The sequence below is a fragment of the Hypanus sabinus genome, chromosome X1 (assembly GCF_030144855.1).
Source record: "Hypanus sabinus isolate sHypSab1 chromosome X1, sHypSab1.hap1, whole genome shotgun sequence".
Classification (NCBI taxonomy): domain Eukaryota; kingdom Metazoa; phylum Chordata; class Chondrichthyes; order Myliobatiformes; family Dasyatidae; genus Hypanus; species Hypanus sabinus.
Genome location: NC_082738.1, coordinates 13,728,713 through 13,751,947, shown reverse-complemented (window position 1 = coordinate 13,751,947; position 23,235 = coordinate 13,728,713). Strand labels below are relative to the sequence as shown.

Here is a 23,235-nt window from a genome sequence, read left to right as displayed (position 1 = left end):
AGTTTGAAGAGATTTGGTATGTCAACAAATACACTCAAAAACTTCTATAGATGTACCGTGGAGAGCATTCTGACGGGCTGCATCACTGTCTTGTATGGTGGTGGTGGGGGGGGGGGGGGGGCACTACTGCACAGGACCGAAAGAAGCTGCAGAGGGTTGTAAATCTAGTCAGCTCCATCTTGGGTACTAGCCTACAAAGTACCCAGGACATCTTTAGGGAGCGGTGTCTCAGAAAGGCAGCGTCCATTATTAAGGACCTCCAGCACCCAGGGCATGCCCTTTTCTCACTGTTACCATCAGGTAGGAGGTACAGAAGCCTGAAGGCACACACTCATGATTCAGGAACAGTTTCTTCCCCTCTGCCATCCGATTCCTAAATGGGCATTGAAGCTTTGGACATTATCTCACTTTTTAAAAAAAATATACAATATTTCTGTTTTTGCACTTTTTAAAATCTATTTAACATACGTAATTGACTTACTTGTTTATTTATTATTTTATTTTATCTACTATTAATTATTTTCCCCTCTGCTAGATTATGTGTTGCATTCAACTGCTGCTGCTAAATTAACAAATTTCACGTCACATGCCAGTGATAATAAACCTGATTCAAATTCTGATCTGAGCTTCACACTATTGATCCAATGTAGTGAAACCTATCTCTTAAGGCAAATGGTATTGTGCCAGTTTGGCCTGATTGATGTTGAATTTCAAGAACCATGGAGTGGGGATGGAGGGGGTTCAATGTCATCTTTCTGGATTGGTTTGGAGAGAACATTTTCCCCCTACATCCACCCAAAGAATATTTCACTCTCTTCTTGCTCTTTTCAGACTGGGTGGGGAAGGAGAAGGGGCCTGATCTATTGGAGGACTATTCATTTTATTTTATTTATTTATTTTAAAACACAAAAGACCAACAACACAGCCAATGAGTGCAAGATCAAAATAACATAAGGAAATGGACGATTTAAGTTTTAAAGATACAGAGGGCAATTTTCTTTAGGGAGCAGGGAGGAATGAATATAAAGTTACAACATCCATGAAGAATGGTAACATTCAACAATTGTCACCAATTTTTATTGTTAAAGAGGAAAAGGCAGATATGCACTATTGAATAAGCAGTCCCTACATAAGGGCATTTGGCCCTTCACATGACAAACACAGCTTGTCCTTTGTCCATGACTTCCCCCCTCCCCCCCGAGGTCCTGCAATTCTTATTACCCCAAGCATTGATTCATTTCCCTTCAGAAAGCCACACATCTGCCTTTGCCACCCCACCAAAACAACACATTGCAGGCATTGCAGAGAAGTGTTTCCTCAGATTGCCTTTGTTGCTTTGAATTTGCTTCTCAACTCAAGTTTGAGTGCTCTGAATTCTTGCCCAATTATAAATTTAAGTTATCATAGGTTTCTTATCACTGGTTTGTATGGTAATGGTAATCATCACCTATTGCATTTGTAACTTCAAAAGAAATTACTGGAACAAGTGAGCACAGTAGTATAGCAGTTAACATAACACTTACAGAGTCAGCAAATGGGCTTCAAGTCCTTGTTGCTGTATGTAAGAAGTTTAAATGTTCTCCCCTTGACCACTTAGAATTCCTTCGAGAACTCCAGTTTCCCCCCACATTCCAAAGACATATGTTAGAGTTAGCAAGATGTGGGTATGCTATGTTGGCACTGGAAGCAGGACCATACTTGAGGACTGCCCCCAGCATTTCCTTGGACTGTGTTAGTTATTCATGCAAATGACACATTTCATTGTTGTTTTTATGTACATGTGACAAATAAAGCTAATCTTAATCTTTGAAGAAAAACAAGACAAAATCTTGCTGTAACCACTTGGTTTTGCATACAAAAGGTCTGGTTTGGCTCATCAGCTGGAGTGTACTGTATTCATACCAAAAATAAAATACGCATTTTGTTTTCCTCCTTTTACACAGATGAAGGAAGCTTGTCTTTGGTTCTCTCCTCTCTATGACTCAAGGGACAAGAACACCCAACACAAGAAAGTTCTGAGTTTTAATCTCAAATGGTTCCTTTTATGTTCAGATAATGTATACAGTATACAATCTGAAGTACTTGTCTTCACTCTCAAAGAATCTGTACAAGCAGGATGTTATATTGGCACTCTTTGTCTTCATTCAGTTAAAGATTTTTCATTTTTAAAAAACATTCAAGAACCATCATTTCCCACAGCAGTTGTGTGAAATATTGACCTGTTGCATTGGATAATGGTGATTTTTGTTATAAATTATTTAAATAGTCAAAGGCTTGCATGGGAGTTGGTCAGGGGCGTGGGATTGGGCAGGCACAGTGTGCAGACAGGCAAGAGAGGGCACAAATTTAAATACTCACTTATGCGCATTGAAGCTTACACATCTTGCATCACAACCAGTGGACTTTGCAAATGGATATAACCACTGATGACTGTCAAGTTGAACAGTCGAAGTCTTGCATGCACAATAAACAGTCATTGAGAGGAGAGAACAGTCAAGAGGTTTTTCCTCATCTCTATGACGGGAAATCAAAACACATTTTATTTTCGGCTCAAATACAGTGCACCCCAGATAACAAGACAAACCAAAACACACTGTATGCAAAATCAAGTGGCTGCAGCGAATGAATTATTTTTCTCCTGCCTCTCAATGACATTTAATAGACAAAATAAGCAATAATGCAAGTTGAGGCACCATTAATCCTTTAAGTTAGCAAGTTACAAAAATGGATTAATAATTGAACACAAATTTTCTCTTTGCATGTAATCTGGTGAAAACAGTACCATCTGCCTTGGTTCCCTGTATTAGAAAGGTTCAATCGTATTATTTTGGAAAGCTGCCTTTTCTCAACATTGCATGTGTTCACCAAAGGTTTCAAAAGGTGTCTGAGTCATCTTTCCTTCTGGGAAAAGGCTGTATCTCTGCATTCAAGTGTGGCACAGGGAAAAATGTCAAGCCAAAATTATTTGTACCCACTAGCAGTGTGCTACCTTGCCATATCAACAATGTACTGCTTTAACCTCATCTAATCATCACATCCATTGTTCAAGTGGCAAAAGACTTTTTTCCCTCCGTCCATTGTATTCACAAGCAGTTGAAATGTACAACCTTGAACTGTTCTTTTGCTAGCATCACTGAGATACAATTCAAAAGATAAACATGAAAGATTCTGCAGACACTGGAAATCTTGAGCAGCACACACAACATGCTGGAAGAACTTTGAAGGATATTCATAGATGCTGCCTCACTTGCTGAGTTCCTCCAGCATTCACATGCAACTGTTTTCCCTCTATCTTCAATACACTCCTTAAAAACTCCCCCCCCCCAAATCTAGGTCTTAATTTCTTGTGGCACAGTGACAATTTTTTTGAACTTGCTTATGTATATGAAGCTGCTCTTGACATTTTATGACAAAAGGCACCACCTAAATGCAAGTTGTTGTTTCTTTGCAGGCTTCCTGTTAAAGCTTACAGACATTTTAGCAATAGCTTTAATAGGATCATAGATTAAAATTAAGTATTGCCAAATAGGCATGAGTAGCATTTGAACAGAAATTATAAAACCAAACCCGGAAATTATCAGTGGTGTCATAGTATACTTCCCATTACATTTCCTTAATACTTCAAATACATAATTTATCTATAACATGAGCAGAACCATCTAATTCACACAGTGGGCAATAATACATTTAAAGCACCACAGCACCTTAATATTTACATTTTACCAAATTAACTATTAGTGAACTTACATTAAAAGATTGGATCAGTGTAAATTTCAATCGAGGCAGAACAAAAAGTGATACTTAATACAGAGAAATGTATAATAGAGATATGTAGAGGTTCAATAAGAACAGCAAGTTAGCAAACATATATTCTGTTTCACCAGCTATCACCAGAAGAATGCACGCAGTACACTGCAGCTGACTTTAAAAATAACTGCAACTATGAAAGAATTAGATTTAAAGACTTGGCTAACTACTGAGTGAATGGTCAATGCCATTGCAAGAAGCTAAATAATGGAGCAATAAGGTGGTGGCATTTAAAATAACCTAATGCATCAACTCATCACTGGCTCTAACGACAATTTACCGGCGACTATCCCGGAAACCGCATCACAAGCAGTGTCAAGCCCACCCGACCATTAAACATAAAAAATATAGAGTGCTATCATATACCCCTATCATAACGGGCTAATAACCATTCAAAAGCGAAAATAAATTTCCCTACCTTAAGTGTAGATTACAATCGTCAATTGCCTTCCTACTTAGAGTTGTACGGGGATTTAAATGGCGCTTGACTGGGCGAGTCTTTTTCTCCAGAGGAGTCGTTAGAGAATATATATACAACCCCTTTTCCAAAGAGATCCGTGTTAATTAAAGTGCTCTTTTTTTAAACCGGTGCAGATATTTACGATTAATCTCATCAATAAGATGTAGACAGTTGCTGGCCTGAAGATAGAGCGCTGGCGCATATCAGAGGGGCCAGTAAAAACTGTTAGCAAAACTGACTTGCCGCAGCCCCTCCTCGGTACCGCTACTACGTAACAATGGGCTCAGTTGTCCTCAGCGCCGCTATTTATTGACGTGCTGTCACGTCACCCGGATAACCAGAGCGCCTGCCTCAAAGCGCCCAAATGCGGTCTGGGAGTTGTGGTACGCCACCTTTATCTGGATGCCCGTGATATTTGGGCACTTTTTCAGCAGCAGGGAAAAGAACAGTAGAATAAAAACCAAAACCTTCAAATATTGAAAATCTGAAGTAAAAGCAGAAAATGCTGCAGCTCGGCAGCAATGTGGAGAAAGAAACAGCTAACGTTTCAATTACCTTAAATAAAAACTGCCCATGTTAGCTTCGTAGAACAGTACAGCACAGGAACAATGTTGTGCCGAAAACTAATCCCTCCATCTTCCTCACATTCATGTGCCTATCTAAACGTCTCTTAAAAATCTCTAATGTATTTGCCTCTACCACCACACCAGGCAGCGCATTCCATCATCCGCCACTCTCTGAGTAAAAAAGCTTACCCTCACACCCCTTTTGAACCTAGCCTCTCTCACATTCAGTACATCCCCTCTGATATTAGACATTTCTACCCTGGGAAAAAAATCCTGTCTATTCTAACCATGCCTCACATAATCTTATAAACCTCTATCAGATCTCCCCTCAGCCTCCGCTGCTCCAAAGCTCACGTCATCCGTGAAATCTATACCGCCGAACGTCACGTCAATTTCTGGCCAACCCTCCCGTTAACACAGGTAAACAATCATTCATTCATGACACGTGGTTGAAGGTATAAACACATCGATTGTGGTATCGGCACATCCTCACGTTCACTGTTAGGCAAAAGTCAACGAACGTACACTGCATTTTCTGTACGGCGATTGTTGTCCTCTATTAGCTGCATCAAAGTTTACTCCATGGACAACAGCGAGGGGACACTCCTGGCGCCCAAGGGAAGTGTTTGCGAGCTCTCCACATCAGTCCAACGGATTATAGGAAAAATCGAGGCTGCGCAGCTGGCTAGAGCAAGACAGGTAAAAATATTGATGGGAAATATGATCAGTTTTCAAGAGAAAATAAAACATTTTTTTAAAAATCACAACAGTTACCCCAAAGATAAAAGGATGATACTTGGGTGGACGCTGTACACCTTCGTTAATATTTGTTTTCGGTTAAACAGCTAAGCGCTGAAGGGAAGAACGGTTTTCAGCAATAATTCCAGCTCCAAGAGCCAACAGCAAAGTAGCATTTGAAACAGCACCAAAACCATTAAGTCCGAAAATGTGGGTCAATTTATTTAGCCTTTAACTGCTCAGCGGTTCTTGGACACTAATGAGTTTATTTACTGAAGACGTCCCACCGGGGCGGGCGCTCCTGAGCCCTCCTCGTGGTTGTCTGTCTGGTAGTATATGGGCAGGAGTCAGGAAGACTCGTATTTTGGACAGTTTCGCTTTTATCAATCCACATCATTTGGCGTTTCTCTGAATCATTCCTACCTTCACCCTCGCCTCCATCAATTTACCTGTGTTACTCCGAAAGCAAAATGCAACAGATGGTGGAAATCTGAACTTAAAACAGAAAATGCTGGAAATGCGACATCTGAAGCAGCAGAGTTAAAGTTTCAGGTCAATCATCTTTCATCCATTGTTTCTCTTTTCAGAGGCTGGCTGACCTACCAGTTTATTTCTAGTAACCAGTTTAATTCCTTCTGCTATCTTCATTACTCACCCCATTTCAACAGAAAAGATAAAATAAAAGCATACCTTATTGACAACAAAGGCTTTAATTCAAATTTACTGGGAAAATTATAGAATATAGAGCATTTTAATTAAAACACTTTAAGATTAGATCTCTCTTACTGTAATGCTGTATTGAACACTATAGGTCATTGTGTGGGGAGGGTGTGTGATAACACTGAAGCCCAAGTAGTAATTTTTTTATAATTATATAAAACAAAAAAGAATGTTGATGTGAATGTAGGTCCCTTGGAAGATGAGAAGGGAGAATTAATATTAGGTAATTGGAAATGGCTGAGGCCTTGAATGACAATTAGTCTTCTCGGTGGAGGACACGTCTAACATGCCAAAAAGAGATGTTATGGATGCATTGGGAGATGCAGACCTCAATACTATTGCTGTCACAAAAGAGGTAGCAATGAGCAATCAAGTGGGCTTAAAGGTAGACAAGTTCCTTGGTCCTGATGAAATACATCCCAGAGTACTGAGAAAAATGGCAGAAGTTACAGTAGATGTGTTTGTAATAATTTCCCAAAATTTTCTGGACTCTGGGTAGGTCGCGGCAGATTGGAAGATAGTCAATGTAATGCCACTGTTTAAAAAGATAATGCAGGCAAAAGGTGGGTAATATAGGCCAGTTAGCTTAATGTCTGTGGTTGGATAAATGCTTGAAGTTATTGTTAAGGAAGAAATAGTGAGATATCTGGATAGAAATAATTCCATCAGGAAGACAACATGGATTCAGGAAGGGCATCTGTTTGACAAACTTACTGGAGTTCTTTGAGAATATAACAAGAGCAGTTGCTGAGGCCCTCCATTGGTTGGGACTGACCATTGGCGTTGCATTCTGGCTGTTATATGCAGTACGACACGGAGACCAAGCTGTTGCCCATGTAGCAAGCTTCCCCTCTCCACACAACTGATGAATCCAAAGGAACGGCTGAGACGTGTACAATTTAGCACCAACGGTATTGCAGGAGTTGCCAGTCAGCACAGAACTCAATGTAGGACTGTCTTAGGGACTCAGCTCTGGATTTTTCCCTCGGGGTTTAATCTCAAACCCTTCCCATGAGTGGGTATAACTGCAAGGTAGCAGAGGTTTGAGATCAGAGTTTTCCTTCTCCTAGATAAGCTGCCAACCACGGCTGATGAGCCCCAACTGCCTGAAGTGATTCGTTTTAAGGGGCTAGTAACCTGCCTTTGCCCCTTTACCTGTCAGTAGAAATGGTTTGCTGGGCTTAGTAGTTAAGCTACATGTGAAGACCAGGAGCTGGACTTGGTTGGGAACATTTAATAGGTTGTGGGAGCTTAACCCCACTAACCCCCCTCCCACCCACCCACCCTGGCTATGACAACCTTAAGGAACCAATAAGAGTAGTGGATAGAGGGCAACAGATGGATGTTGTATACTTGGACTTCCAGAAGGCATTTGATAAAGTGGTGCACAAAAGACTTATCCATAAGATAAGCATTCATAGAGTTGGGGGTAATATATTAGCTTGTATTGATGATTGGTTAAATAGTAGAACCATGTTAGCAACATAATTTCTAGCTCTATCATGTTCAGCACTGGCGTCCCACAGGGCTGCATACTCAGCCCACTGTTGTTCACAATGCTGATGTATGACTGTACTGCTGGATCCAGCTCTAACCACGTTATTAAGTTTGTTGATGACACAACAGTGGTTGGCCTCATTGCAACAATGATGAGTCGGCATACAGAGAGGAGGTAGAGTGGCTTGTGGATTCATATGAACACAATGACTTGAGTGTCAACATGGACAAGACTAAAGACATAATTGTGGACTTCAGGAAGGTGCGGGCTGACTATTCCCTATTGCACATCAATAGCTACTCCATGGAGAGAGTCAGGAGCACCAAGTTTCTTGGAGTGCACATCACAGATGATCTCACCTGGTCCCTCAACACCATCTCTTTAGTCAAGAAAGCACAGCTGCATCTCCTCTTCCTGAGGAGATTGAGGCGACTGAGGCTCCCTACTCCCCGACCCCCCCCCCCCCCCACTCTTCTAACCACATTCTACCGGAGCACCATCAAGAGTGTCCTGACCAGCTGTATCACCGTCTGGCAGTACGGGGATTGCAAGGCATCTGACAGCAAGACCTTGCAACAGCTTGTGGGGACTCCTGAGAGAATCCTCGGGGTCTCTCTCCACCCCATCCAAGACATATACCAGAAGCACTGCATTCGCAGAGCCCTTAGCATTGTTAAGGATCACTCCCATCCATGCCACAATCTCTCTGACCTCCTACCATCAGGCAGAAGGTACCACAGTATAAGAACAAGGACTGTTAGGCAGGGTAACAGCTTCTTCCCCCAGGCTGTGAGACTTCTGAACACGCTGCTGCCTCCCTGTACAGCACCAGTAGCATTCTACTGTTGTTCCTTTAACTACATGTGTCGTATATGCACCTTATGTCAATTTATATATCTACAGATTTTTTGATTATCTGTTAATATTATTGCATTAATATTATTTTATGTGCTGAATGTGATATATGTACTGAGTTTTGCACCTTGGTCCCACAGGAACATTTTTGTTTGACTGAATACATGTGTACGCTTGAATGACAAACTTGAACTTGAAAAGGCAGAGAGTTGGGATATATGGGTGTTGCTCTGGTTGGCAGTCAATGGTGATTGGAGTGCTACAGGGCTCAGTGCTGGGTCTGTAACTGTTCACAATATTCATTAATGATTTGGAAGAGGGGACTGGGTGTGGCATATCTAAGTTTGCTGATGACACTAAATTGAGAGGAAAAGCAAATTGCACAAAGAATGCAGAGAGATACAGATACAGGAGGTTAAGTGAATGGGCAAAGGCTTGGCAGATAGAATACAATGTTGGTAAATGCAAGGTCATCCGCGTGAAGAAAGATAGACTGGCGTTAGAGGTGGTGCAAAGGAGATTTGCCTGGTTGATTCTGGAAATGAAGGGTTTAGTCAATGAGGAGAGATTGAGATGCCTGAGACTATACCCACTAGAATTTAGAAGAATGAGAGGAGATCTTATAGAAACATATAACATTATGAAATGTATAGATAAGATAGATGCAGGAAAGTTGTTTCTACAAGTAAGCGGGACTAGAACTAGGGGACATAGCCTCAAGATTCTGGAGAATAGATTTAGGACAGAGATGAAAAGAAACTGGTTTGGCCAGTGAGTAGTGAATCTGTGGAATTCTCTGTCCAGCGAAGCAGTAGAGGCTACCTAATTAAATATATTTAAGACACAGTTAGATAGATTTTTGCACAGCAGAGGGATTAAGAGTTATGAGGAAAAGGTAGGTAGGTGTAGCTGAGTTCACAGCCAAACCTTATTGAATGGTGGAATAGGCTTGACAAGCCAAATGGCTGACTCCTGCTTCTACTTCTTATGTCCCTAAACAGACTAGCTTGCAAGTTAGTAAAGACACGATGAAACAAAGAGATTGTTCTCTATGGTCATTGAGTACATCTGAAATGAGCTAGGGATTCTAATTAATAGAGGGTCCTACTAGTGGGATTGAGCTGGGATGATGATGATTGCATTAGATTACTCCAACATAATGGCCTTGGCAACATTGCTGACTTAAACATCAATTTCATTGTTCTATGGGACCTTATTGTTGGTTGCAGCATTTTTCCCCAGTAGTAGGTATGCACAGTACTCATTTGAAAGTCCTTCAGCAGCAATAAAAGCTATAGAAAATGCAAGTCATTCTTCAATGAAATACAATTAAGTTATTTTCCATTTTAAACAGCAGAGATGTGGATAGGATGAGGAAAGTGATGTGCCTTTAGAATTTAATAGCATCAAATAAAGACCCCAAAACAAAAAGTCCAGATTTATGAAACTATTTGCTTGAATATTTACCTTATTTTGATTTCTCCTTATAATATTTTCCAACAGGAAATTGCAGACCGCTTAAAGGACATTCTGGACAAAATTAATTTTGCACTGAACAGCGCAAGATGTGACTACCACCAAGTGCAAAATGTCACCTTCACCTCTGAGAAAAAAGACAGGGAGTGCTTGATAAATGCAATCACTGAGTTTGCAACTAGCGCCAACACCAAAGTGGAAATCCTTAAGTTTATTCTACAGTGGCTGTCAAAGAGCAGTATGTGATTAATATAAACTTGACCGTCTCCAGTGGCTTTATGTATCGAGGAAGCAATTGTAATCCAATCCATTCATTAGGACTGGCTGGATTGTGTACAATGCTGGTTTTACAGTTTGTCCAGTTTTACATTCTCCTCTATCTGCTTTTGGTGCTTGAGACATTGTACAGAACTTAACTCCTTATCCAACCCAGGTTTTATTTTCTTTTTTAAGATTGAAGAAGCTTGATTCTTTATTTAACTTGTTTTTTTTTTCCTTTTTAATCTGTTTATTTGGCTTTAACATCCAGGCAATTCGGGGTTTATTTGTTCTAAAAGGAACTTTATTGAAAATAACAAAAAAAAATTAAAACAACCATTACATCCAAGCCTTTCTGCTTCTTGGTCACCTATCATGGATAACTTCCAGTAAAAATCTTGTGCTCAAGGGGCAGGTAGTCAGCACAGATGCAATCACCGGCAGCCTGTTGCCTGGATCTGTGAATGGCCACCTTGGCCACAACTAGGAGCACACTGATGAAAAGGTCCCCTGACCAACTTTCAGCACTCAACCTATAACCACTACCCCAGAGTTCAAAGTTCAGGTGCTTGGGGCTGAAGTGCAACCCCTTTAGATCGTCAAAGAGGAATTGCAATCTCACACATTCCAAATATACATGGAACACTGACTCCAGCAGGCAACAGTAATTATGTAGCCTTGGTATCCGTGAAGAAGATTAAAATACCTGTTGCATAACCCTATATGTAACATTCTCTAGCCTAGGTTCCCAGTGTAAACAGGGAAGAATCACAAATGCAGAAACTTGTATTGGGGACCCTGTCATCGCCAGATGGAAGACAGACCACCACAATGTGTTTGGATAGCAGATGAGGGTGAGGAAGTGGACAAATGCAACAAAGCCTGTTCAGGAAACCCCATTGTGTGGTGTGGAATGACAAAGAGTGCATTTCTGAAAAATACCTCAAATTGTGTGAGATTGATTCCAAGGATTTGGATCTAATGAGCAATTGAGGAGAAGCAGGGATCAGCTCAGACAGGATCATCCCACACCCTTTAGATCACTTGACATCCACAGTGATAAGGGTCCCAGAGGCTTTGACCAGTGGCTTTAGTGTTGTATGGAAACGCCTTCACTGTCAGGTTTATCCCCATATTTCAGACATTTTGAAAGCCACAGTGCACCTTTTCATCAGTGAGGGAGCATTGTTAGTGGATAAAACCTTGTCCCAGACCCTGACAAGGTCCTGGTAAAAGATGCTTCTCAGAGGAAGCATAGGTAGTGCTTGCCAATGGGAGGTGCATATTGTTCTGAAGGCAGTGGCCCTGGATGCTGTCACCAATGCTCCATGTGCAGTATCTCTACAGCATCCAACGAATCACAATCTGGGTACAGTCATTCCCTCCTCCATCAGGAATATCAAGACAATGAAGGAGACTCAGTATTTTTTCTCCCCAGAAAAAACATCAGTAGTTTCTTTTGAAAATTGGCAGCAAAAGTAGGGGGGGGGGGGGGGGGCAAGACCAAAGTGACCAACTGATAACACAGCATGACCAGCTAGTTTATGACCAGCACTTAGATGCTGTAAGAGAGCACTAGCCAAGTGGTGACTTTTGCTCCCAGCTCCTGCCATTTTGCCAGCTACGCTCCCTTGGCAGGGCTCAGGTAGACTCCCAATTAAAGGTGCATGATGCTCCATGCAAATAGAGCGCATCAGTCACTGAATACAAGGAATCAGGAATATTTCTTGAAAAATGCAGCCAAAAAGTACTCACCATTCCTCTACAAGTCAACAAGAAATATGACAATAAGGAGCATGTCACTGGTGTAAGCTGAGAGGATGACCCTCAAGCCTAGCACCTTTAAAGCCAAGTTCATCAACTTCTTCCAATGAAGGCATAGAAATGCTTCCATGCAGATGAGTAAGCCAGATCTGAAGCATCCTTCCCAAAGTGAAAGTGCCATCAAGGACCTGTTAATTATAAATAGACACTCTGCAGCAGCATACAGAATTCAAATCTGGCCACAAAATGGAACCCAAATCTGAATCTGTACAGAATCTCAAAAAGGTGTTTGCAATCTACTTTGTCAAACACCTTTTCCTAGTCAAGGGAAACAAAGGTTTCTGAAGCATATTGCTTTGGGATAAGTAGATCATAAATGAATCAATACAAGATCAGATAGGACAAATTAGGCTAGATCATGTGAGAGCATAGATGGGCAAACAGGGTCCTGGCATAGATCTTGTCATTTGTGCTGAGGAAGGGAGACCAGGCACCAATTTCTTAAAAGGCAGAGATTGCCCTCTTAGGCATCAGAATCTTAGGCATACAGCTCTATGTATAAGAGGTGTTTTATCTGTATTAGCAGGCTCCCCTACCCCAAATTTGGTACAGCTCACATTTAAGCCTTCACTATCTTTTTGAAAATGACACTGATAGACTTCAGGACCAGCATCAGTTTAAACCGCCAGTCAATAGCCAGCTGGACTTTATTGTATCTAACCCTGGTTTCCAAGGAAATCCCCAGTGGGGATGAGTTGCACTGTAATTCATTAGGAAGCACGAGGTGATGTACTCTAGGTTACCCCAATGCATGTCATTGTGCCCATCCTTTACCAGGCAGTCACAACTGGTGGCTGGCACACCTATCCCACACCAGGTGATGAAAGTCTCATCTGAGCCAAAAGACCCCATTCCATCAAGGAAATTTTAAAAAAAACAACTGCAGACGCTCAAAATCTGGAAAAAAATGGAAAATGCTGGAAATACTCAGCAGGTAAACAGCATCTGGAAAAAGAAAGAAAATTAATCAGGTCTTCAATCAGAAATTTTAGCTGTGTTTCTCTTCCCACAGATGCAGCTTCACTTCTGAGTATTTTTAGCAGGTTCTGTCTTTATTTTATAACTCCATTGTGATCCCACTGCCAGAACTAATGGCAAAGCAGAACTCCTTGGGTTGGAAATCTAGCCAGTGCAAGTCCTGAGAGGGAGAGCGGGAGATGACTAGTTACACTATTTATACTGACAGGTAACAATTTACATTATTAATATTTGCAATAGTTCCTGCTTGGTTAGGCAGTTCTTGGGCAGTTTTGAGCCGAGATTGTGACCTCTGTTTCTGGCACAGGGCAGAGGAGAGAACTGCCTGGGGTGCCAACATCGAAAGGAGAATATAGAGGTTGAACAGCTCTTCTGAATTTGCACTGTATTTTTGTAGGTGCCACACTGTGCCCCATCCAAGGTCCAAAAGACATGGTAGATGTAGTTCCCCAAAACTGGACACTGAATTGACTCTTTGTTGCTGCTCTGTCTTGCAGCAGATGACATACTAGAAGCTGCTCTCCTGAAGATCAAACAGAATTGGTGACCTCGCCTCCCCCAGATGTTGCAGACAGGGAACGAGAAGCTCATTGGCAGGAAGGCCCCATCCATAGTAAGCTCCTTGCTGTGGACAAGGCTGCAGCACATTTGGCCTTCCAGGAATGGGTATCATGACAGTGTAGCAGTTAGCATGATGCTATTACAGCTTGGGGGATTTCAGAGTGCAGAGTTCAATTCTGTCACCATCTGTAAGAGGTCTGTTCGTCCTCCACGTGGAATATGTGTGTTTTCCCGGGTGATCCAGTTTCCTCCTCCAGTCCAAAGACATACCAGGTTGGTTAATTAGTCTTTGTAAATTGTCCTCTGATTAGGTTAGGGTTAACCAGGTTTGTCGGGCGTAGCATAGCTCGAAGAGCTGGAAGGGCCTACTTTGTGCTGTATCTCTAAATAAATAAATAAAATACAACCTTCCCATTCATTTTTGAGGCTACAGCAATGGCCAAAAAGCTAGACCTCAGCCACTGCCTTTACACTGGCCTCGGATGTCATTTTGTAATTGATATAACTTTTGAAAACTGTTCCTTGATCTGATTAGTTTAAATAATGACTAGGGTATGCGGGTATTTGCTGCTGCTGCAGCCATGCAACTTGAGAGAGCTCTGCCACCAGAAAGGATGGAATGGCCATGGAAGAGTCACACCCACCTTCTTAACCTTTACCACTGGCAAAAAATAGATGAAAACAACTTCTCTCTCTCTCTGCACCTTCTCCTAGATTCAGTCTTCAGTAACCCACACTGCAGCTGCTCCTTGCTGATTTCCCTCCACTCCAATGGAAGCAGTGCTGTTTCTGATCCTACCCTGAAAGTGTATCACGAGATAGTGTTAAAGGTGTTTTATTCTGCATCTTATATTTTGTAATGCATGCAGACACTGCCCTGGTTGTGTGTGTGTCATAGAATAGTGTAGAAGCAGCTTAATTCTGTACCTAACCATGCTCTGTCATGGAAGTTTCAGTTTGTATCCAATCTCTTTTGTTTTTAGAAACATAGAAAAACTACAGCACAATGCAGGCCCTTACAGCCCACAAAGTTGTGCCAAAGATGACCCTACTTTAGAAATTACTAGGCTCACCCATAGCCCTCTATTTTGCTAAGCTCCATGTACCTGTCCAGGAGTCTCTTAAAAGACCCTATTGTATCCGCCTCCACCACCGTTGCTGGCAACCCATTCCACGCACTCCCCACTCTCTGCGTAACAAACTTACCTGACATCTCCACTGTACCTGCTCCCCAGCACCTTAAACCTGTGCCCTCTTGTGGCAACCATTTCAGCCCTGTGAAAAAGCCTCTGACTATCCACATGATCAAGGCCTCTCATCATCTTATACACTTCTATCAGGTCACCTCTCATCCTCCTTCGCTCCAATCCTCTTTCTTAATATCTGCATACTCAAGCTTTTCAGTCCATTGCAAGTCATCACTACAATCACCAAGATCCTTTTCCATAGTGAATACTGAAGTAAAGTACTCATTAAGTACCTCTGCTATTTCCTCTGGTTCCATACACACTTTCCCACTGTCACACTTGATAGGTCCTATACATCTTATCCTCCTGCTCTTCACATACTTGTAGAATGCCTTGGGGTTTTCCATAATCCTGCCCACCAAGGCCTTCTCATGGCCCCTTCTGGCTCTCCTAATTTCCTTCTTAAGCTCCTTCCTGTTAGCCTTATAATCTTCTAGATCTCTAACATTACCTCGCTCTCTGAACCTTTTGTAAGCTTTTCTTGACTAGATTTTCAACAGTCTTTGTACACCACGGTTCCTGTACCCTACCATAACTTCCCTGTCTCATTGGAATGTACATATACAGAACTCCACACAAATACCCCCTGAACATTTGCCACATTTCTTCCGTACCTTTCCCTGAGAACATCTGTTCCCCATTTAAGCTTCCAAGTTCCTGCCTGATGGCTTCATATTTCCCCTTACTCCAATTAAATGTTTTTCCAACTTGTCTGTTCCTATCTCTCTCCAATGCTATTGTAAAGGAGATAGAATTATGATCACTATCTCCAAAATGCTCTCCCACTGAGAGATCTGACACCTGACCAGGTTCATTTCCCAATACCAAATCAAGTACAGCCTCTCCTCTTGTAGGCTTATCTACATACTGTGTCAAGAAACCTTCCTGAACACACCTAACAAACTCCACCCCATCTAAACCCCTTGCTCTAGGGAGATGCCAATCGATATTTGGGAAATTAAAATTTCCCACCATGACAACTCTTATTATTATGCCTTTCCAGGATCTGTTTCCCTATCTGCTCCTTGATGTCTCTGTTACTATTGGGCGGTCTATGAAAAAAAACACCAAGTTATTGATCCCTTCCTTTTCCTAACCTCCACCCACAGAGATTCTGTAGACAACAGAACCATGACGTCCACCTTTTCTGCATCCATGACACTATCTCTGATCAACAGTGCCACACCCTCACCTTTTTATACTTCATTTTGACTTTCTCTGGCTCAGAGATTTTTGATTTTTCAAAAGACTTTACAGAAATGCAAGTAATTCCTTCAGTATTCATTTCAATGTTCTACCCTGGGATTGTGTGACAGTGAGTATAAAAGGAGCTTCTCTCAGTATCTGATTTGTGTTTTCTCTACCTTCAGAATGTGTGATATGACAGTGCAGAGGGAGCTTTATTCTATGTCTCACCCACGAACCAGGAGTGTGTATAGGACAGGGTAGAGCAAACTTTACTCTATATCTAATCTGTGTTGTCCCTGCACAAGGAGCATGAAGGAATTTTCACTCTGTATCTAACAACGCTGGCCCTACCCTTCGAATATATGATTGGCATCATAGACAGTGCCTTACTCTACATCACACACTCCTATGCTATGATCTTCTGATCCAACAGTGCTTCTCAATTATATTACTCCATTTACAAAACATTGCGTGCTTCACTTACTTGCACTGCATTCTTCACTTTGATGTGCTCGAAAATGAATATTTTGTTGTAGACACGTGGCTCTATGCAAAATCCAAATTACTTATTTGAAAACATTAAATTAACGTTATTCATGTCCTGAACAGGTCAAATTTTAATTGAAGAAGAAGAGATGGAGGACGATGAAGAAGCTGAGAAGTTGTCAACAGAATGGATTGAGGAAGTTAACTTGAAAGTGCTAACAAGATTGGCTTCTTTCCAAACTGGCATAGATCATCTACATATATTATCCAAAGCCCTGTTTGAACTTCAACATGAGCTTTTAAAATCTACATCAAAAGGTAAATTCAGAGAGGTGTTTGGTTCTGCATTGTATCCCATGTACAGTTTTGAGATCTGGAGAAAGATTGATTTAGTGTTGGATGATTTCAAAATGAATGATGGTTTCAATATTCTTGCATCCTGGACAGCAAACTCAGCTTTGAGCTTTTTTTCACATTTTAACTGAATGTTTCTTAGAATTCCTTGGGCATGCTAAAAGATTGTCATTGATAATCTTCAGTAAACCATCTTTTAGATACCAAAACCCAGCAATAATCCAAGGTTAAAAATTCCCATAAAGTGACTGCAATGCCTTTGGATCATGACTACAATGTTGGAAATTGCCAAGGAGCTGTACATGAACATAAGCCTCAGCTTATCATAAGATATTGGACCAAGCAGCATTCTTATGCAGAGAACCTTAATTCGGATGAAAAGCATTTTCAGGGTTGCTCCGAAGAAGCTAAATATCTCACCAGTACCCAAAAGAGATTGAAGAAAATGGGAAAAGGAACCACTGAAGACCATACAGACATTGTAACGACAGCAAAGCCAATAACCTATACATTTACACACTTCATTCATTTTGTTGAAAATGATAATATGAGACTAAACATAGATAAAGAAGGATGCAGGAGAGACTGAGCCTAATGTAGGATTATGCTGAATTACCTGGATGCTTTAGATTGAAGCGTCAAGCATGAGAAAAATGTTTTATCTGTTTCTCCTGAGGTGTTGCAGGATCAGCAAGGTGCAATATTGAACAGAGTGGGCACCACACAGTCAACACTGATGATGAAGTAACAGGAATATTATAATTGCGTTATGATCAACTGTTAGACATTGCTTTCTTCCCCTTTATCCTGTGTTTTACTAATTGTTTTGAAAAGGGTGACAAGAGTCCTTATGAAAGGTTTTCATTGACTGTTTTTGCAACAGGGAAATGTTACCAGCTGTTTGATGTTACAGTTTAAATACAGAAGGGAAATTTGGATGTTCCCTTATTTATCCCAGGGCAAGCCAAGTGTTATGTCTGATATTGCATAGTCAGATTAATATTTCTGATTGAAAACTGACAAAGATAATATAATTGGACCTAATATCAAACTTGGTTATGAATGCACACTCTGATGGTTTTAGTTTGATTTACTTTTATGGAGACTTACCTGGGATACAACAATTCCAGAATAATAAACCTTGTTATATGTAGCCCCCACCACTGACTTGATTTCAAAGCAAAAACAAAATGCGAGAAATACACAGCAGGTTTGTAAACACCTGTGGAGGGAGAAACAGATTAACTTTTCAAATAAAAGACCTTTCACCTGACATGATGCTGGAGGTAAGGCAAGCATGAGAAAATCTGCATGCTTAATTGGCACCTTAACATGCCCTGAAAAAGATATCACCTGGTTTGTTGCATCAAATTGCTCCCTGGAGTGACATGGTCTTAAATGGGCTTCAACACCATGTAGGCTAACTTGTCAAATTAACAAACATTAATGGATAGAGCCATAAAGTCAGCTGAGCTCATATTAAAGAAAGGAGTTCAAACACAATTAATACTCAGCATGTGGAGATCATAATTAAACTGTAATTTAGTGCTGTACTTGGGGTGCCCAAGACAGTAGTGTGCCTTTTTGAACTGTTATGCATGGCAATTTGATACAACTGAAAGCCTTGGGAGGTGTGGGACTGTCAGGTTCCTTTCCTCAAACAATAAAGTCACTGGCTTTGTGGGCTTATTATTTCCAATTACAGTATTTTCAAAAACTGAATTTGAACTCTTGGGAGGATTTACATTCATGTTCTACAGGTTCCTTGGTGCACACCTGTAAATCACTTTTAAACCAATAACTGAGAATGAAATGATGCAGATGCAGAAAATTTGAAATGAAAACAAATAATTCTGTGAGTACTCAGTAGGTCAGCCAACATCTGTGGTGAGAGAAACATTACCACAATATTACTGTACCTGATTGTATTATTATTAAAATTTGACAGAAGACTTTTTTTAAATTGTGGCTGTTGTGGGCAAGCCAGTTAAAATTACATTAAAATAATATTGAACTCTTATTAATAGTGGTAATTTGGGGAAAAAAAATCAATTGGACATTTGCTTTGAGGGCAGTTTAAATTAAACATGTTTATACTTCTGAATAACATGTTATACCTGTTATAATGGTGCCTTGTAGCTCAGAACCAGCTGCTGTACTTCAGCAAGGACTGAAGCAGGGCAGGGGATACTTCTTTCTCTCCTACACATGGGGGAGTAGGTTCACCCAGCGTGCTGACTCCTCAATGCTTCTGTGGACAATTCTACCATTTTTCCCACTCTTGCAGGCATGCACACTCTGTCATGGCTGCCTCTTATTTCCAGACTGAGCATTTAGAAATCAGAGCTTCAACATGTGAGGAGTGAGGAAGCAGGCAATGAGTGTTGCTAGCTTGGTCACAAAGGTTTCAAAAGTATATTTTATGTCAGAGAAATGTATCCTGAAATGCTTTTTCTTTGCAACCATTCACAAAAACAGAGGGGTGCCCCAAAGAATGAAAGAGTTAAATGTTAGAACCCCAAAGTACCCCACCCCAGCTCTCCTCCCTCCTGTGTGTAAGCAGCAGCAAGCACAATCCTCCCTCCCCCACTGGCAAAAAAAAGCATCGGCACCCACCACTGAGCACTCAAGCGTGAGCATAGCAACAGCAAAGACACAGACTTGCAGTTACCCCAAAGACTTTGTGTTTCACCCAGGATTCGACATACCACAGGCTCTCTCCCTCTCTAATAAGGCAGAAAGGGGTGTCTCCGTTTCACAGTGAGAGGGGAGACATAGCAAACAACTCGCTGGCTTACGATGTTAAAAGTCTGTAGTGTCGCTTTTTCCAAGCTCTGCGCCCAAAGATCTCAAGTCTCTAGGTACACAGCCTAAGATCTTCCAGCTCCCACGACACACCAGTCTGTTGGGACACTGACCTTCAATCCGCCCAACTCCAGAGCCCCAAGATCCTAGGCCTCCAAAGGTAAGCCGAACTCTTTTAGGCTGTGCCGTTGGCATGTTGGATAACAACCAGCCGTGAAAGCTCAAGAGCGGGTCCCATTCCTGCAAAGAACCGAAGTCAGCGTGTAACTCCAGGTCAAGGTCTTCAAAAGAATGCTGAAAGGGAAAAATAGAAACATTAAGATAGAAATAGACCTGTTTCCGAAGATACAAGCAAAGGAGTAACCATATAGCACCACCTTGACTGAGCTCCACTCATCTAAAATTGCAAACTTTCCTCAAAGAAGTCAGGTTAGGGTAGGACCTTATGCATTACATCATCTGTCCTGTCCAAAGACTGCATTCTGCAATCATTAGGTTATTTCATAAGTGAAATTATTACTTTGTACTCCAGCGTGGGAGTCACTTTGCACACAAAACAGCAAGGAGATTAAAGGCAAGCAAATCTAGTTATGTTTTCAATTGCTTTTGTCGGCAGATACTTGGATCTGCTTTCCATAGTTTGACCTCACACTGTGTTCAGTAAACTTTTAGATCCACCTGCATGGGAAGGTTAAGATTCGGTTGAATGTTTCTAACTCTCCACAGTACTGCAGCGCCTCAGTATTGAATTGCTCCATCAGCCGAAGGTGGACAGTGATAGCACCCAGACTAAGGACTGGGTGCTTTCACTAACCATGCTAACAATGATAAATGTCTTGAAATTGCTGACATACAATTTTGGTTGAAAGAATATACAAAATTTATATTAATATAGCACCATTGTTTTAAAAAATCAGAACATTCCTGGGTTTAATGATGTGCTGAATGATTGGCTATACACTGATTATTTGCAGAAACTGGCAGCAAGGACACCACTGGCAAACGGGGGAGAGAGAAAAAGACAGAACTCAAATTACTCATGTATCTCCAGGACATGCAACCAATGAGCACTGCCAAAATGGTGGAACCACACAATGGGAAACGGTTGGAAGCAGCAGTGGGAGAGATTGATGTGATTCTAGCAGATATCACAAGGTATCTTCCTTGCAAGAAAGTCCAGACAATTGCCTTCAGGTATGTTGGAAAATTCATTGAGAACCTTCACAAGGCATTTCTCATTCGGTCACAGGAATACTCTGAGGTGGAAAATGAACTAAGAAAGGCCGAGTCAATTGGATCCCAGAATGCTGACTGTAATCTGGCTATTGAACTGAAACGTCTTCAAGAACACAGCAGTGCCCTCAAAACTCAAGCAGAATTAGCAGAATATCATTACAAGGAGGTGTCCAGCAAGAACCAGGACCTGGAAAAAACCATCAAATGTTTGAGGTCCAAAATTGAGCAACTACAAAATGGTGGGAAAGTCACTTCTGAAGAGATCCCTCCGCCTGCTGATTTGCTGGTGGAAAAAAAGCAGGCAAACAAAATAAGCCAAAGTGTAGCACTGGTGAAAACGTCAAAGCAAAAATTAATTCTTGCAGAAAATTTAAAGGTGAAAGGTCCCTCGAATGAGGAGCCCAAAAATATTCTTTTTGGTGGGCAGGATAGAACTGCAGAACAAAGAGTTGTCTCAGGGAAAAATATTCCCTTTGGAAAACCAGAGGAACAAAAGATTGCCCCAGAAGTATGCAAGAAGAAAACCCCTCCCTTTGGAAAGTCTACAAGGGAAAGTATTTCCACAAAGCTATCCATTGGAAGGATAACTCCTACAAGATCGCCCAAATTGGAAATGATCCTTAATGAAGCAGTGAAGAGAAAGATGACTAAATCCAATCTGAATTCAGGGAAGAAACAGAGGGCATGGGTTCAGAAAGAAGAAGCATTAAAGACCAAAGCCCAGCTGATGGTTGTGGATTTGCTAACAGATTTTCAAACTGCTGTTCTGTATTCACTAGACCATGGGCTACACAGTGGTAAAGACCTTGCACCAGATGATATCGGTAAAGTGCAAGCACTTCTCAAGTCTGAGTTAAAGAATCTTTATGGAGTGATTGAAAATATGATTAAAGAAATCTCTATGCAAAAGCTCAAACAAGAACCTATAGAGCAACCTGTCCAAGATAGAAAGCCACTGGAGGAAAACCTGGCAGAGAAATCAAAGGAGCAGCAACCTGATTTAATTGTTTTTGCAGAGCTTATTGAGGAAATTTCCAGATTTGGGATTATTCAAGAGATTGCTCTTGATGAGCTGAGTGCCCAAGTTCAATACTTCATTGAAGAAACCAAACAGGACCAGAGCTTGTCACAAGAAGAAATGCATTTCCATGAAAAGACCCTGCAAGCCTTAGATACAATTCTAGCACTGCAGAAAAGGTCCTCTCGGGCTGGAATGGATCAGTTAATTAGGATTCAAGAGGTAATCAGTAACTTATACTCCAGTAACAGTGCCCTTGAGCTTTATAGAAAGGAAGTAAACCTGCAGACTGAATACAGTAAGAACGAAGGGATTTATCTCCCTGTGACTCCATCAGCAATAACAGGAAGAACAATTCAACCAAGGGGAGAAGACCTCCAGGTTGCTGAAGACAAGAAAATTGTGGAAATATCATATACTGTGAATGTTGCATACCTCAGGACAACCTGTAAAATTTTGGACCAAGCAGAGTATGATGGCATCATTTCCAAACAACTGAATACCATTGCTACACACCTGATATACAAGACACTAACAACTATTCAGCTCCGACTGGCCTATCTGTTCAGAAAATATTTCGCTTTCCATCGTATCCAAATCTTTAGGTAGACAAATAGCTGTTATCATTTTGACAATTCAGCAGTGGACTTGGGGGGGGGGGGGGCAGGATCAATACAAGTATGTGCACACATACTGATTTTTGAATATATGGAAGAGAACAGAAATGAACAAGGTTCTGAGTCCTGACGAAGGGTCTTGGCCCGAAACGTCGACAGTGCTTCTCCTTAGAGATGCTGCCTGGCCTGCTGTGTTCCACCAGCATTTTCTGTGTGTTGTTTCAATTTCCAGCATCTGCAGATTTCCTCATGTTAACAAGGTTCTAGAGTGTTCGTAAGTCAGAATTTTGTGAGCTCAATACCTACTCCAGGTATTGAGCACATAATCCAGGCCAGCACTCCAGCAGCAGCTCAGAGGTGCCACCAATCAGATAAATTATTAAACCAAGATAAAGATTGTCTGACAGAATTTGCTGAAATAAATCACATTTTTTGGCCAACATTCCTCCTCAACCAAGAAAGATTAACTGATTATACAGTACTATGCAAAAGTCTTTGGCACATATACATATATAGCTAGGGTTCCTAAGATTTGTACTGCTG

At 41.2% G+C, this 23,235-nt stretch overlaps 2 protein-coding genes across 8 annotated transcripts in view; one reads left to right on the top strand and one right to left on the bottom strand.

The window, feature by feature from the left end:
• LOC132384604 (cysteine/serine-rich nuclear protein 2-like) overlaps positions 1 to 23,235 on the bottom strand; it is a 95,516-nt gene that overhangs the window by 61,510 nt on the left and 10,771 nt on the right. The window contains exons 2-4 of one of the 7 annotated variants that reach the window (XM_059955845.1): positions 19,688 to 20,115; positions 18,127 to 18,238; positions 5,359 to 5,518 (exon numbers count right to left, since the gene is read on the bottom strand). The gene's annotated coding sequence lies outside the window, so the exon portion shown is untranslated. The other 6 variants (XM_059955847.1, XM_059955848.1, XM_059955849.1 and 3 more) reach the window with 6 other exon arrangements.
• LOC132384994 (uncharacterized) lies at positions 10,136 to 22,684 on the top strand. The gene is made up of 3 exons (XM_059956719.1): positions 10,136 to 10,358; positions 16,786 to 16,980; positions 20,796 to 22,684. The coding sequence occupies exons 2-3, from the start codon at positions 16,812 to 16,814 to the stop codon at positions 22,682 to 22,684; spliced, it is 2,058 nt and encodes a 685-aa protein (XP_059812702.1). The 5' UTR covers positions 10,136 to 10,358; positions 16,786 to 16,811.